General features: G+C 59.6%; 1 protein-coding gene across 1 annotated transcript; it reads left to right on the top strand.

Moving 5' to 3' along the window:
* Positions 1 to 390: 390 nt before the first annotated feature.
* UNC93B1 (unc-93 homolog B1, TLR signaling regulator) lies at positions 391 to 9,573 on the top strand. The gene is made up of 11 exons (XM_032879657.1): positions 391 to 546; positions 711 to 852; positions 1,354 to 1,507; positions 3,923 to 4,084; positions 4,295 to 4,427; positions 4,756 to 4,849; positions 5,426 to 5,550; positions 6,045 to 6,227; positions 6,636 to 6,909; positions 8,417 to 8,535; positions 9,235 to 9,573. The coding sequence occupies exons 1-11, from the start codon at positions 451 to 453 to the stop codon at positions 9,562 to 9,564; spliced, it is 1,812 nt and encodes a 603-aa protein (XP_032735548.1). The 5' UTR covers positions 391 to 450; the 3' UTR covers positions 9,565 to 9,573.
* Positions 9,574 to 11,979: the final 2,406 nt, after the last annotated feature.

Genomic DNA, 11,979 nt, shown 5'->3' with positions numbered 1-11,979 from the left:
CCGGCTGTCGAGTCCCCGCTGTGGGAGCCCTTGGTGGGGCTGCTACCGGGGCTCTTTGCTGACCCGCAAACACGCCTCACGGGGGCAGGAGGTGGGGCTCGGGATGGCAGTGGAGACCCTATTACGGGCCTGGCACCTGTCTAAGGCTCTGCATTCACCCGGTTACACCCTGGGAAGCAGCGCCGAGTGACAAAACTGAGGCAAACCGAAGTGGAGTGAATCCCCCAAGTCGCAAAGCCATCCAGCGGCTGCGCGCAGATTTGAACTCACGCCGCTCGTCCCCGGGGCGGGGTCCGGGCGACCCCCCACCCCCACGCGCGCCCGGACGCCCTAGACACGCCCCTCGCGAGGGGGCGGCCCGCGGGGCGGGGCCGGGTCGTGGAGAGGAAGTCCCCGGCGGGCTGCTCGCTCTCGGGGCGGCCGCCGCCACTGCTCCGGCGGGGTCGGGCCATGGAGGCGGTGCCGCCGCTCTACCGGGTGGCGGGGACCGCGGGGCCGCAGGGAGATGAAGACCGGCTCGGGGTCCCCGACGGGCCCGGGGCTCCGGTGAGCGGGGACGGGTCTGTGGGGGGGGTGCGAGGACCCGGAGTGCGGGGGCCTCGGGGGCGGTGGGGTGGGGGGTGGGGGGGCAGGGGGCGGGGACCCGGGGCCTCCCGCCCGGGAGTTGCGAGTCCTCGGTCCCGGGTGCGAGCGCCGTGCGTGCCCCGCAGCTGGACGAGCTGGTGGGCGCGTACCCCAACTACAACGAGGAGGAGGAGGAGCGCCGCTACTACCGCCGCAAGCGGCTGGGCGTGCTCAAGAACGTGCTGGCGGCCAGCGCGGGCGGCATGCTCACCTACGGCGTCTACCTGGGTAGGCGGCCCCGCGGGTCCCGCGCAGAGCCCACGGCTTCCCGCCCCCACCCCGGCTTCCTTTCCCAGCCCGGGTCAGGGAAGGAGAAACCCAAGGGGCCAGTTGGCCTCCCTTCCTCTTTCACTTCCCCAAATGCCGCCCTGCGGCTGCAGCTGCGACCCCACCGCACGGAGGTGGGGTCCCCGGGCAGCGTTCCCGGTTCCCGGCCAGAGCCTTCGTGGGTGGGCGTGCGGGCTGGACTGGGCGCCCCGGGCAGGTGTGCGGCCTTCCAGATGCGGAGCGCTGCCCGTGTGTGGGTGCGGGTGTGGGAGGGGGTCTGGATTCGCGTGGCCGGCGCTGCCACTGACTGTCAGGACGCTTGGCCCCGTCCGGGCAGCCTTTCTGTCCTCCTTCATGGGCACTGGCATCGGGGGGACTCCTTTGGCGACCGGAGCTCCCTTCAGGCTGGTGTGTCGCCGCCAGAGTTCAGCTGTCGCCGTCGTGCCTGCTTCCTATCCCCAGGCCTCCTGCAGATGCAGCTGATCCTGCACTATGATGAGACCTACCGCGAGGTGAAGTACGGCAACATGGGGCTGCCCGACATTGACAGCAAGATGCTGATGGGCATCAACGTGACGCCCATCGCCGCTTTGCTCTACACGCCGGTGCTCATCAGGTGCGAAGCTGCTGCCATGCGGAAGGGATGTGAGGGCTGTTGGCCGATGGTGTTCTGGGGGGCCAGGACCTGGGTACAGGCCATGCCTACCTGGAGGGGTGAGAGAGAAGGAGAGAACCTGGGTTTGGTGAAGGAAGCTGGAGATTGACCCGAGGGCACAATTTGACAGAACAGTCACTCCTGCTCCTTAGCTCAGATTGCCTCCCATGGCATTGCCCTGTGCCCTCCTTCGTGGCTTGGAGCTACAGTGAGTGACCTTTGGGATCAGAGCTGGGGAATCTCTGGAGAGACTTTGATAAGTCTCCAAGACCCAGGCACCAAGCCTGGCGTGATCAGCTGTGGTCAGTGTTGAGGGACATTTCTCACTGAAAAGGCATGGCTGGGCAGGTGCCCCAGAGAGTTTACTCTGGACCAGAGCCTTGGAGGCATCTGGTCTGGCCTTATGGCCGGTGTGAACTCCCCTCCATAAGCACCCTCCTCTCCAGGAGGTGGGTCTCTGCTCAGATGAGACCCAGAGACTAGCAGACTGGTTAGATGGGTCTTAATTCCTCTATCTTAAACCAAAAGCCAAACAAACAAACCTTCCAAACCCAAAAAACTCAAAGCTCCTTTAACATAATTGTACAAACAGCATTAGAATCATAACTGAAATCAGAAAAAGAAAATCCTTCCAGGCCTGCCAGCAAATCAGCTGTTTGTTGTCCCCCCAGCACAGATGGGTAACGTTGATGTCCTTGTCACCAGAGCTGTGTGTGATGTTCACTTTTACTTTCTTTCCTTTCACTGCGCACATGTTGGCCGGCTCCTCAGTCTTCACTCTGGGTACTTTAGGAGGGTAGGTTCTCTGCAGAGGTGGGGGCACCCAGTCATGGCTCCAAGTTGGACATTCAGCTCCCTCCCCTTTTTGCACATTTACATTGTACTTGTAGCTCTTCCCTTTTTTTTTTTTTTTTAAGATTTTATTTATTTGAGAGAGAGAGAAAGCATGAGTAGGGGAAGACGAAGAGGGAGGGGGCAAGAGGTAGAGAGAGAAGCAGAAGCAGAGATCCCATTAAGTGCCCAGTGGGATGTGGGGCTCTATCCCAGGACCCTGAGATCAAGAACTGAGCCGAAGGCAGACTCCTAACTGACTGAGCCACCCAGGTGCCCCTAGCTCTTTCCTTCTTAGAAAAAAAAAATTGCTATGATAAATTTCTAACAGTGGCCTTAGCAGAGTAGAGGTATGCGAAAGGCTTTATGGCTCTTAAAACAGATCGCTTTGGATAACAACAGCTAATTCTTTCTTTGTTTCCCATGAGCTTGCCCAGGTCCCACAGGTAGCACCTGGCAGTCGGAAAGTTTGAGTCCCCCACCCCCGGCTTGCCCCTTGCCCAAACTAATGGGCTGATCTTTTTTTTTTTTTTTTTAAGATTTTATTTATTTGACAGACAGAGATCACAAGTAGGCAGAGAGGCAGGCAGGGAGAGAGAGGAGGAAGCAGGCTCCCCGCTGAGCAGGAAAGCCCGACGTGGGGCTCGATCCCAGGACCCTGGGATCATGACCTGAGCCAAAGGCAGAGGCTTTAACCCACTGAGCCACCCAGGTGCCCCTGGGCTGATTTTCTCAAGGGCTATGCCAATCCGCATGATCCTGGCCATGTGCCTCATTTTTTAAACCACAGCCTCACTAGCAATGAGTGTTACTATTTTTACTTTTTCGCCCATTTACTCCATCAAAATGTACAGTACATTTTTTTTGTGACTTGCCTTCCCCCAAATAAATCAGAGTCCCGTGTATTTATTACATGGCAAAATACGGTTCATAAAAGAACCACGGCCTCCTGTAATAGAAGAGAAAGTAATTGTACCAGAAAATTAGAGTCATTTGAGCCAGTGGGGAAGAAACTTCCCAAATGACCACAGTGGGGCTGCCAGAGCAATGCGCAGGGAGGAAGAGATACTGGTCCTGGCTCTGGCCTCTCTTGGTCCTTGTTTCCTTGTCCCAGTTTGGGTTGTGCTCTTGGGGGCCCTGAAATCCTAGCACATGAGATCAGAAAGGGAAAGGGGCTTGGCCAGTCAGCCCAGAACACAAACGAGAACTGGATGTGCCCGTAGACCACTGACTTATCCCCCACCCCCACCTTATCTCCCTCCATCCTTGCAGCGGCCATCAGGCTTGTGGCTTGGGCTCTGTGCCTGCATGAAGCTGTGAAAACTGAAGTGTGTGGACACAGGGCTCCCCTGAGACCACAAACAAGTCCATATCTCTGCTACTCCATCTTAGAGCCCCTGACTCCAAGCCCAGGGATTCGCTCCCTACCTCACACCAACTCATGAGCCGGGACTTGGAGCTCATGGTGGCTTGTGGCCACCCTGGTCTGAGGCCACAGTAGCCTGGGTAGGCTTGTGGTGCCATCATCCCTCCCACTGCCCATAGGTTTTTCGGCACCAAGTGGATGATGTTCCTGGCTGTGGGCATCTATGCCCTCTTTGTCTCTACCAACTACTGGGAGCGCTACTACACGCTTGTGCCCTCAGCTGTGGCCCTGGGCATGGCCATTGTGCCTCTTTGGGCCTCCATGGGCAACTACATCACCAGGTGAGCCTGGTGGACATCAGGGCGGGAGGCTGGAGACCTGGCTGAGTCTCTGCTGCATTGCCAGTGACTCGGGGGCCTTGGGCAGCTCTTTCTGCCTTTTGGGCCTCGGTTTCCCCATCCATGAGATGTAGTCCATAGCCCTGGATGCAGGAAGCAGAGACATCTGCTGGAGGTCAGACTGGGGGAAGCTTTCTCTCCTTTGTGGTCCAGGATGGCTCAGAAGTACTACGAGTACTCCCACTATAAGGAGCGGGATGAGCAGGGACCCCAGCAACGCCCGCCACGGGGCTCCCATGCACCATATCTCCTGGTCTTCCAAACCATCTTCTATAGCTTTTTCCATGTGAGTACCACCTGTGGGGCCATTGGGGGAGGGTATTCCAGGCCCAGAACCCACACATTGGAGCCCACCCCACAGTCTTTTCATCTCTCTAGTCCCACTGCCGTTCCTTGAGCCCAACCTCTGCTTACTTGCCTCTAATGACTGAGACCTCATCCCCTCCCTGTGCAGGAGAAAGTCCTCCTGCACTGGGCACTCCCTCCTGCCATGAGGCTGCCCCCAGAGGTGGGAGGGCTCCTGTTCTGCCAAGCCTGTGCCCAGACCCCTTCCAGATCATGCCTGTGACCCTGCTTGGTTCTGAGCCTGGTCCAAGCTGCCCTCTTGCCCACAGCTGAGCTTCGCCTGTGCCCAGCTGCCCATGATCTACTTCCTGAACCACTACCTGTATGACCTGAACCACACACTCTACAACGTGCAGAGCTGCGGTTAGTCCTCGTGGGGTGGGGTCGCCAAGGCCTGCTCACCTCCCCCAATGAGTCATCCAGCAGACACTGGGCTCTTGAGAACGCCCAAAGAGGATGTCCTTGCCCCAGATTCAGGGCTGAGAGCCTAGTGGGCAAGGCATGTAGCCCTGTATGAGTATGCATTAGGACATTGGACCTAGCCTCATGGGGACAGGGTACATCAAGGAAGGCTCCTAGAAGAGATGCCGTCTGGGCTGAGGCTTCTGGGGGATATCTCTCAGGGCCATGCATACATACCCTCAGAGCTCAGTCCCTGCAGGGTGAATGTATGGGGTTGGGGAGTGGACTGGTACCCCTTGTCCAGCCTCCTGGCACTAAAGCAGTTGGGGGGGGAGGGGGGAGGCACTCTTCTTTGCTGCTTGTCCAACCCCAGTGGCCCTCACCTCCAAACTGCTCCCCAAATGAACCCTGCCTTTGCAAGCACTGCCCTCACCCACCACCTCTAACCCTCACCTCCACCTGCCCGCCTTGCTCCATTTCTTCGTGGCTGAGTTTATAGTGTGCTCTACTCCCCAACCCCCGACCACCTCTCTCCAGGCACCGACAGCCAGGGCATCCTCATGGGCTTCAACAAGACCGTTCTGCGGACCTTACCACGCAGCGGAAACCTCATTGTGGTGGAGAGCGTGCTCATGGCGGTGGCCTTCCTGGCCATGCTGCTGGTGCGGCCCAGGATGGGGTGGGGCGGAGTCAGCGAAGTCTGGGGACCGAGGCGGGGAGAAAGGGGTGTGATCTGGGCGCATTGCTGGCAGCCTGGGCAAGGTTATGGCTTGGAGTCCTGGCTGAGTCCTGTGGGGAGAGGGGGCCTGAACCTAGTGGCCAGGCTAGAGGCTCGGGACTGAACCTGGAGTTGGAATCCCAGAGGCCAAGGGGAAGAGAACCAAGGCTGGTCCGGGGTGGAGTGGGAGACGGTCTGAGAGGACTGGGCTGGGGGCGGAACCCCAGAAGCAGAATTAAGATGCTGGGGGCGTGATCTGGGCGTGGCCTCCTCGTGGAGGCGGAGGTGGGAAGCCTGGCCGCGATCTGCGAGTGCGTCTAGAGGTGGGGCCCGGGGCTAGGAGGCGGGGCCCAGAACTGTGGGTGTGTCTGGGGGGCGGGGCCTGGGAAGCCGCGGGCCAGGCCGCCCTGCCCACCAGCTCAGCTCACGGGTCCGCAGGTGCTGGGCCTGTGCGGTGCGGCCTACCGGCCCACTGAGGAGATCGACCTGCGCAGCGTGGGCTGGGGCAACATCTTCCAGCTGCCCTTCAAGCACGTGCGCGACTTCCGACTGCGGCACCTGGTGCCCTTCTTTATCTACAGCGGCTTCGAGGTGCTCTTTGCCTGCACGGGTCTCGGCCTGGTAAGTTCAGCCTATTAGGCGTTGCCAGATAAAATACGGGATTCCCGGGCAAATTTGTATTTCGGATAAAAGATGAATGGGTTTTGAATACATGTATGTGTATGTACAAGTGTGTCCCAGATGCTCCCCTCCCTCATTCTTCTCTTCCCTGGCTTCCCTCACTTCCCCCCCACTTCCCCTCTGCCTTAGGCAAATTATTTTACGGCTCTGGGCCTCAGTTTCTTTCTGCGTGGAGTGATTCCAACAAGGATGCTTGCTTCCAGAGGGGTTTCACGGTTGAGATGGGATCCCACCCCTGAATCTGGGGACACTGTCCAGACAGTCATCTCCTGTCTGTGCCCTCACAACCTTCCCATGACCCTCGGAGGGAGTTAGCCCAGATCTCTAACACCCCTGTCCCCCCTGCAGGGCTACGGCGTGTGCTCCGTGGGGCTGGAGCGCCTGGCCTACCTCCTCGTGGCTTACAGCCTGGGCGCCTCGGCCTCCTCCGTCCTAGGCCTGCTGGGGCTGTGGCTGCCACGCCAGGTGCCCCTCGTGGCTGGGGCCGGAGTGCACCTGCTACTCACGCTCAGCCTCTTTTTCTGGGCCCCCGCACCTCGGGTCCTGCAACACATTTGGATCCTTTACGTGGCAGCTGTCCTCTGGGGTGTGGGCAGTGCCCTAAATAAGACCGGGCTCAGCAGTGAGTACAGCCGTGGGCACTGGGATGGCAGAGGACCCTGGGGGGACCTCGGGGTGGTTGGGGAGGAGCTGCAGGCCAGGGACAGACACAGGCTCCCGCGGGTACCCTGGGGATCTGTTACGGTGCAGGTGGACCTCCACTGACTGACCCACCCAGGTGCCCCGAGGGAGGGCTGCTGTATGGGAAAGAGCTGGGAGCAGGCATGAAGCCCCAACCGCAGTCTGCAGAGTGGCGGGGTGCACACCCTGAGTCTGGGCTGCTGGGGCAGGGGCATTGGGAAGTAGAGCCCTGTTTGCAGAAAGGCGGGGTGGGTCAGAGTTCGGCGGTGTGATGCTCTCTGCCCACGGCGGGCATAGCCTGGTGACACCCAGCTGGTCCATGCAGGCGCGGCTCTGTGTCTTCCACATCAGCTTCTGTTCTGATGGGCCAGAACGTCACCCCTGGAAGTGTGATGTGGAGGACATCCCTGCCGTGGGCAGGGCAGGGGCTGGCTCGGGAGACTGCTGTACCTCCCCCCGCCCAGAGGGTCCAGCCATCTGTGCTCGTCATCGGGCCTGGAGCTCCACACTCGGGGCCAAACTTTCTTGGCTGCTGCTCAGAGGCAGCCAACCTGGGTAACTCGGGTCCATGACAAGCCTGGGCCTGGACCTGGCATTCCCTTCTGCCCACCCAGCTGTGCCTCCTGCCTCCTCCTTGTGAACCCTGGGGGCTCCGTGTCCCCTCCCAGCAGCCCCAAGGGGTACAGTCACACCACAGGGCCTCAGGGCTGGGATGTTAATGTCCCGGGTGGCAGGGGACAGTGCATTTTGCCAGGTGCCATGCCAGGCTTTCTTGCCTTGAAACCTCGGAACACAACACACAATACATGTGGTGTCATTTTACCGGCCGGATACCTGGCCTGGAACTTAACTCACCCTGAGTCATCCCCAGAGCCAACGTTTGAATTCTCCTCTCTGTACTAATTCTCTGCACTTTACCATCCTGAGAGTACAGGCGCGTCTCCTGACTCCGGTGGGCTCTTTCTTCCCGCCCCAAGGAGGATTCCTTGAGAAATCGTTTGAACCTCCCAACTTCAGGTCTGATTCGCAGAAAGCTTGTTTCTGCGAGCAGTTTGCCCTGCCTGAGTCCTGGGCGAGGAGAAACAGCCTCCGAAGGTCTAAGAGAGGACAGGAGACGACGGCACATAGAGCACTCCTCCCAAGTGGGGTGCTCTAGAGTGAGGCCCAACTGTCCGTCCCCAGCCCTGCCCCCTCAACACCCCACCCCCACCCCCAGCAAGGTACCTTGTCTGTTCCTGCCTCTCCTGGGCTCCCCAGGCGGCCTAACAACCAGGGCGTCCACCAGGGGGCAGGCCAGGAGCTGTTCACAAGGGCTTTCTAGGTGCTCCAAGGCTGAGGGCTGAGACCAGCCCAATGCTGGGCCTAGGGTGGGTCCCAGCGGGGAGATCAGCCACTCTGGGCCCCTGGTGACGCCTCTCCCCTTCCTGCCCTGTCCTGCCCGCCTGCAGCACTCTTGGGAATCCTATATGAGGACAAAGAAAGGCAAGACTTCATCTTCACCATCTACCACTGGTGGCAGGCGGTGGCCATCTTCGTGGTGTACCTGGGCTCAAGCCTGCCCATGAAGGTGAGCCTGAACGTGGTGGGAGGAGGGTCTCTGGGCTGTTAGGCACCCCACCTGCCAGCCCCTGGGCCCCAGATACTTTCTGAATGCCCACTGTGGCCTCGCAGTGCCCGAAGGGCACCACTCCCCAAGGGCTGGGTCCTAGGTCAGGCCCACTGAGTGGCCCCAAACCAAGACTCTCTTACAGCCTCACTTCCCACGGTCCTCAGTTTACCCATCTCTGAAGGGGTTCAAGTCGTCTCGTTCCTTAGGGGTGCCTCCCAGCCACCTTGCGGGTCCTTTGATGACCTGTTCCCAGATGTCACCTCTGAGCTGTCCCTTCCCAGCCTGCAGGGAGCAGGGTTCCTCGTTCTCTGCTCCCACCGACCTGTGGGTCTGTTTAGCAGGTCCCCACCAACATTTGAAAAAATGAAACAGAAGAGAATGTGGTGCTTGTGTGTGTGTGTGTGTACTGTTAGGATGGGGAATTCTGTTTGGCTGTGGGTCACGGTCAAAATCTTCCAGGAGTGGGGGGTCCATTTCTTATGGTCCCTGCGTGGCAGGGACACAGTGGTCTTAGCCCCAGCTAAGGGCACAGCTGGGCTTTGAGCCGTTACCCTTGGGGAGATGCTGAGGAAGCTGAGGTGTCCGGACAGAGAAGGAGCTGCGCCGGGACATGCGGGCCACGAGTGGACCTATCCCGCGAGGTGTCTGTGCCCACAGGCCAAGCTGGCGGTGCTGCTGTTGACCCTGGTGGCGGCCACTGCCTCCTACCTGTGGATGGAGCAGAAGCTGCGGCGGGGCACGGTCCCGCGCCAGCCCCGCATCCCGCGGCCACAGCACAAGGTGCGCGGCTACCGCTACCTGGAGGAGGAGAACTCAGACGAGAGTGACGCGGAGGGCGTGCATGGAGGCGGCAGTGGCAGCGGCCTGGGGGACTGCGTGGAGGAGGAGGCGCCGCCCATGGGGCCCCGGCCTGGCCCTGAGCCAGCTGGCCTCTGCCGCCGGCCCTGCCCCTACGAACAGGCCCTGGGAGGCGATGGCCCAGAGTAGTGAGGGGCCCAGCCAGCTCGCCGGCCTCCGTTTCCCGAGGCTTAGGTCGGGTTCGGGGAGCATCTTCAGGAAGGACCTTTTCTGGGACCGCAGGTTCCAGAACGCCCCAGAACCCTGGGCCACCTGCCACGCGGGACTCACCCTGCGGCCCCTCTGACGCGTGTGGAGCTTTAAGACCCCTGGGCCAGGCCTAGGGTTGGAGGGACAGCACAGCCAACTCAACCCCGCTCCACGACCCCTCCCCAGGTCTGAGGAAGGACAGGGTCCTCCTGCCACAGCCCGCCCCCCCACCCCACCCCCGCCCCAGCACAGCCCTCAGCCACGCGCCTCTGCAGGGTGTGTCTCACTCTTTGCACATCTATCCCCGTGGTCCATCAAGAGGCACGACTTTTTACAGAAAATGAGAATTAAAGAGGTTTTGTATTGCCCGACGGGGAAGTGTCAGTCTGTGGGGGTAAGCAGAGCATCCCGGATGTGTGCCCGTTGACCCTGCTGGGCCGCTGACTTTGAACCCCCATGGACCACGGATGAGGGGGAGGATCCCCTAAGCCCCGCCCATTGGGCTGTAGCCCCACTTCTGCTTGTTTTGCCAGTCCCACCTCATCCACCCAGGACAGAGAAGCCCCTGGGTTGGCCTGCAGGAACCAGTGCGGAAAGTGCAAGGGGGCCTGGGCCTGGGCGCACCGTGGAAAATAACCGAGGCACCGGGGGGGTCAGAAACGGAGAATGTTGGGGACCCCTGTGTGAGCACAGAGCTGGCACAGAGAAAGTTCTCAATGAACGTGAGCCATTGTATACCTATAGTGAGTCCCTCCCTGGACCCTGGGGTACCTTTTGCCCAGAGGACTGACTGCATTCTTACGGGGCCCAGTACTAGGGAAGGTGAAATCTGTGGTCTGTGACTCCTGGCAGGGGAGCGCCCCCACCCCGGGTCTTCTGCAAACCAGCGTACACCACTTACCAGGTTGTCAGGCAGATTCTGGGGTCCTGTAGTCATGGAGGACAGGGAAGGCGACAGCTATAGCCAGGGTCACAGGTCACCTCCCCCAGCCTCCCTACCAGGTGGCCTGCATGCTCAGGCAGGTGAAGAACCCCAAGCTTCCCCCTGTACACTCAGAATTTCACAGACCAGCAAACCCAGAGAGGGTCATATCCTGGGACCTGTAGTCCAGGGGAGTGCCCGCCCTGCCCTTCCAGTTCGGCATCAGCATCTGCGTGGAAAGGAAAGTTCTCCGGCAACAGATGTGACAACATCCTCCTGGCAGGATTCCAGCTGAATCCGGTCCGAGCTGAGCAGACACTTGGATAATAAGCCTCTGACTACAGGACTGGGTGCTCTTCAGAGGAGTGCGGACCCCTGGCTGTGTCGGGCAAGGTGGAGAGGGGGCAGGAATAGGTCTACAATTTGTCACAGTCCAGAGTCCTGTCTAACGTCTATCCAGGTACCAAAGACTCCGATGTTGAACAGATGGGAAGGTGGCCCAGGAACGGGGAGCAGCCACTGGGGAGGGGAGCTTGGTTTCTGATCGCGCTCCTCGTGGCCGGTGAGTTCCCCATGAGAAGGCGTCACACGCCCCATCGCTCCTCCTGGCAGGTGGGTGAGAGCCGCACACGGACCCATGACCGGCAACACACACACAAACGTGTCAGGCAGCGAGTGTCAGGTAACACCTGAAGGCTGCACACAGATCCACATTCAGGCACTGCGCGTGTGTTCACACACATAACAGGCCACACGCATGAGCAGCCACGCACCATGCAGGTCAGGCGGTGTAACTGCCCACGGCAGTGAACCCCAGCAGGCTGGCCCTTTTGAGGCTGGGCTCCTCGAGCCGTGACATGTGAACGCCCATCCCCTTGGCAGCTCCAGGTCTGGTTGTAAGGTATGACATCGGTATCATGCCACTTCGTCTCTGTCACCTCTGGATAAAGTGGCCGGGTGCGGTTTCTGGACCTCTGAGTGGAAGGAAGGTCAGACTCCGTGTTGGGGCTGTCCTTGCTCTGACCCTGACTGCCATTGTTGCTCCAAGAGTGGCTCTGTGATTTGGTCACTCTGTACCAGAAAGATTTTTTATTTTTTTTTTAATGTTTAATAAAGATTTGTGGGCACCTGGGTGGCTCAGTGGGTTAAAGCCTCTGCCTTCAGCTCAGGTCATGATCTCAGGGTCCTAGGATCGAGCCCTGCATCGGGCTCTCTGCTCAGCAGGGAGCCTGCTTCCTCCTCTCTCTCTGCCTGCCTCTCTGCCTACTTGTGATCTTTCTCTGTCAAATGAATAAGTAAAATCTTTAAAAAAAATTTGAGAGAGAGAGAGAGAGTGTGTGTGTGTGTGTGTGTGTGTGCGCGCACGAGTTGCAGGGGCAGAGAGAGAGAGAATCTCAAAGAGACTCCCTGCTGAGCACAGAGGCTGGATACAG

Source organism: Lontra canadensis, unplaced genomic scaffold, assembly GCF_010015895.1.
Source record: "Lontra canadensis isolate GAN:19392208 unplaced genomic scaffold, GSC_riverotter_1.0 scaffold66, whole genome shotgun sequence".
NCBI lineage: Eukaryota > Metazoa > Chordata > Mammalia > Carnivora > Mustelidae > Lontra > Lontra canadensis.
This window is presented reverse-complemented; position numbering and strand designations above follow the sequence as displayed.

Bases quoted from the DNA above. Each gene is read 5' to 3' on its own strand.
- UNC93B1 (XM_032879657.1), top strand. From the start codon at position 451: ATGGAGGCGGTGCCGCCGCTCTACCGGGTGGCGGGGACCGCGGGGCCG. The intron at 4,085-4,294 runs GTGAGCCTGGTG...TTTGTGGTCCAG, and splicing joins ATGGGCAACTACATCACCAG to GATGGCTCAGAAGTACTACG. The intron at 8,536-9,234 runs GTGAGCCTGAAC...CTGTGCCCACAG, and splicing joins GCTCAAGCCTGCCCATGAAG to GCCAAGCTGGCGGTGCTGCT.